The 2881-nt window shown below is 48.6% G+C and overlaps 1 protein-coding gene across 1 annotated transcript; it reads right to left on the bottom strand.

Annotated features, from left to right (window-relative positions):
* Positions 1-318: 318 nt before the first annotated feature.
* On the bottom strand, positions 319-1956 carry plag1 (pleiomorphic adenoma gene 1; the record flags this gene model as incomplete). Its single annotated transcript, XM_084443597.1, has 2 exons — positions 319-1489; positions 1709-1956. The coding sequence occupies 2 exons, from the start codon at positions 1954-1956 to the stop codon at positions 319-321; spliced, it is 1419 nt and encodes a 472-aa protein (XP_084299723.1).
* Positions 1957-2881: the final 925 nt, after the last annotated feature.

Consider the following 2881-nt stretch of genomic DNA (forward strand, 5'->3'; position numbering starts at 1 on the left):
CATAGCAACTCTGACTGTTCCTTATTGCTTTATTTGATATATATTTATATCATATATGTTATATTGTCTGTTTGAAAGCACATTAAAATTGATTCTGTGATAGGTTCATTAATCTGGAACAGTTCACATTTTTATGTTTAATAAATGGATTGTATTTCTTTAAGGCACTGAATTAGAATCTATATATCCTGTTATTCAAATTTGAATGGCTAATAAACCTTATAGACCAGTGTTCAATTCAAACTTAAATTCCAACTCATGAATTGAAATGGAAGGCAATTTCCAGAACGCTGCCCCTGGCCCAGGGCTAGTGCTGTCTTACTGAAAGGCCTGGTGGAATCGTGGCAGTGTGGTGGTTGTGCTCAGGTTAGATGTGAAGGAGGAAGACAGGCCATGGAGGGGGCTCCCTGACACCTCTGGGGCATCCGGGGGCTGTGGGGACAACTGGACCAGAGAGAGGGCCTCCTCTGTCGGGTAGGGGGCTGCCAGACCCCCGGGGGCTCCCGCCTGGCTGTACGGGGGAGCGTTCAACGGCAGGAAGTTAAAGAGCTGCGAGAAGTCAAGCAAAGATGATGATGTGGCCAGCGAATCACCGGCCGCCGCCGCCAGGGAACCGTCGTGGGGTGTGCCGTCCACTCCGTCCACCTGGGGGTCAACCTGGGGCTCCAGCTGCAGTTTGGAAGCAGAGAGCTGCACGTCGGCAGAGGAGGAGGAGGAGGGCATGGTGCTCTGCAGCTCCATCAAGTACGTCTCCAGGTCTCCCTTCAGATGCTGGTCCCTCTCTGGCATGGACAGCGTGTATGAGGTAAGGTTGGAGCCCAGTGGGTACTTCAGGGAGAAAGGGTGTGGAGGGTTGTGAAGGTGCTCTGTGTCCAGGGGGGGCAGGGCGGGGACAGGGCATCCATACAGCTGCCTGGAGGGCAGAACGGGCAGCAGCTCGCCCTTGATGCCCCCGGCCAAGTCACAGACGAAGGGCTCCAGGGAGTCACTGGGCTCCGTCTTCACCCGCAGCAGCTCTCGAGCGTGGCTCTTCTTTACGTGGCGTGTGAGGTGATCCTTCCTGCCGAAGCGCTGGGCGCAGTATTGGCACAGGAAATCCTTGCGGCCGGTGTGCACCACCATGTGGCGCCGGACGTCTTTGCGGGTGTAGAAGCGCCGCTCGCAGTGCTCGCACCGCTGCTTCTTCTCTTTGGTCCCGCCGGACGACTTGCCTGCGTGCGTTTTCAGGTGTTCCAGGAGCACACCTGTGCTGGCAAACGGCTGCAAACACACCTGGCAGGTGAGGTCTCCGCTGTTGGCAGCGTGAAGCGCTAGGTGGCGTTTGTAGCCCAGCTTGGTGTTGTAACTCTTACCACACTCCTGGCACGCAAACGCCTCCTTGTTGGGGTCATGAGTGTGCAGATGGTTCTTTAAGTGATCTTTACGATGGAACATTTTCTCACAGTACGTACACTTGTGGGTTTTCTCTGGCGAGTGCGTCGCCATATGCCTTTGAACACAGATACATTCCATGAGAACTTAGAATTTCAGAAATCATTCTCTCAGTGCTTATGTAGGCATGCTGTTCAAGACATTTACACCCTTGTATTCTTAAAAGTAGGGTTCAATGTATTAATGACAGTACTAATGATCACTACATTTTATAATAAGAGGTGTATAAAGAGAAGCAACATGCTACAGCCTGTTCAATAAGACTGCTTGTCTGTACCGTAGCAGCTTGTATTTGGAGACGAAGGCCTTGGTGCAGTCTTGGTGGGAACACTGGTATGGTCTCTCTCCTGTGTGTGAGTACGAGTGTACCTTCAGCTTTTCTACACTGTTGAAGGCCTTCTCGCACAGCTGGCAGGGGAAGTTCTTCCTGGGTTTTCCCTCTGCTCTCTTGCGCCTCCCTGTGGCGGCCGCAAGCCTGACTTTCTCCTGAACGTGGTCGAGGTGCCCTGGGGTTGCCGTTGCCATGGCGCCCTAGGGCAGACCAGCTGGATGAGAGACTGCGAGCGCTCTATCCAACTGTATGTGGTCAACAGCGCCAGGACAGAGGGACCTGGAGAGAAAACAGAGAGAGGAGGAAAAGTAAGAAAGTAAATGATAATGGGAAATGGGAAACGTAAGTCAGGTTTATTTGTACAGCACCTTTCAGGTAAAATCACAAAGTGCTTTGCAGAATGAGAACATATCAATTAAAAACAGGTAATACAATGCATAATGAATAGAAATAACAAGTGCATAGATAAAAACAGCCAACAGAGAAACATAGCCATAATCATGATAATAATAAGAACATATTAGTTTCTGTTGAATACAGTGCACTGTAAAGAGACAAGTCCTAAAGGTTAAACCAATAAGGTGAATAAAACAGATGTAGCAGACAGACTGTAACTGCAGGTTAACTAAAAGCCTGTCTGAATAAAAATGGTTTAAGCTGCTTTTTAAAAAATATGATGGGAGTCAACGGATTGCAGTGCTATGGGGAGGGCATTTCACAGATTTGGGGCTGTGGGCTGAAAAGCAGTCACCTCGGGGTTTTAAACGGGTTGGAGGGACGACCAGGAGTTGTTGTTGTTAAAATGTAAGAACTTGACTGGTTACGTCAGGGAGAAGAAAATCTGTGATTTAGACGGGTGTTTGACCTTGCAAGGCTCTAAAAGTTAGCACCAGTGTTTAAAATGTACATTCTCTTCTTGGCTCTGGTTAAAAGCCATGCCGTTGCACTTTGGACAGTTTGCAGACGGTCCAAAGCAGATTTATTCAGACAGGTAATTACAGTAGTCTAATCAGGAGGAAGTAAAAGCATGAATAATCATCTCCATTTCAACAGATCATAACTTAGCAATGTTTCTGGAACAAACAAGAACAGGTGAGCTGGCTAACATGATTATTAAAA

This window comes from Borostomias antarcticus (assembly GCF_949987555.1).
Source record: "Borostomias antarcticus genome assembly, chromosome: 9".
Classification (NCBI taxonomy): Eukaryota; Metazoa; Chordata; class Actinopteri; order Stomiiformes; family Stomiidae; genus Borostomias; species Borostomias antarcticus.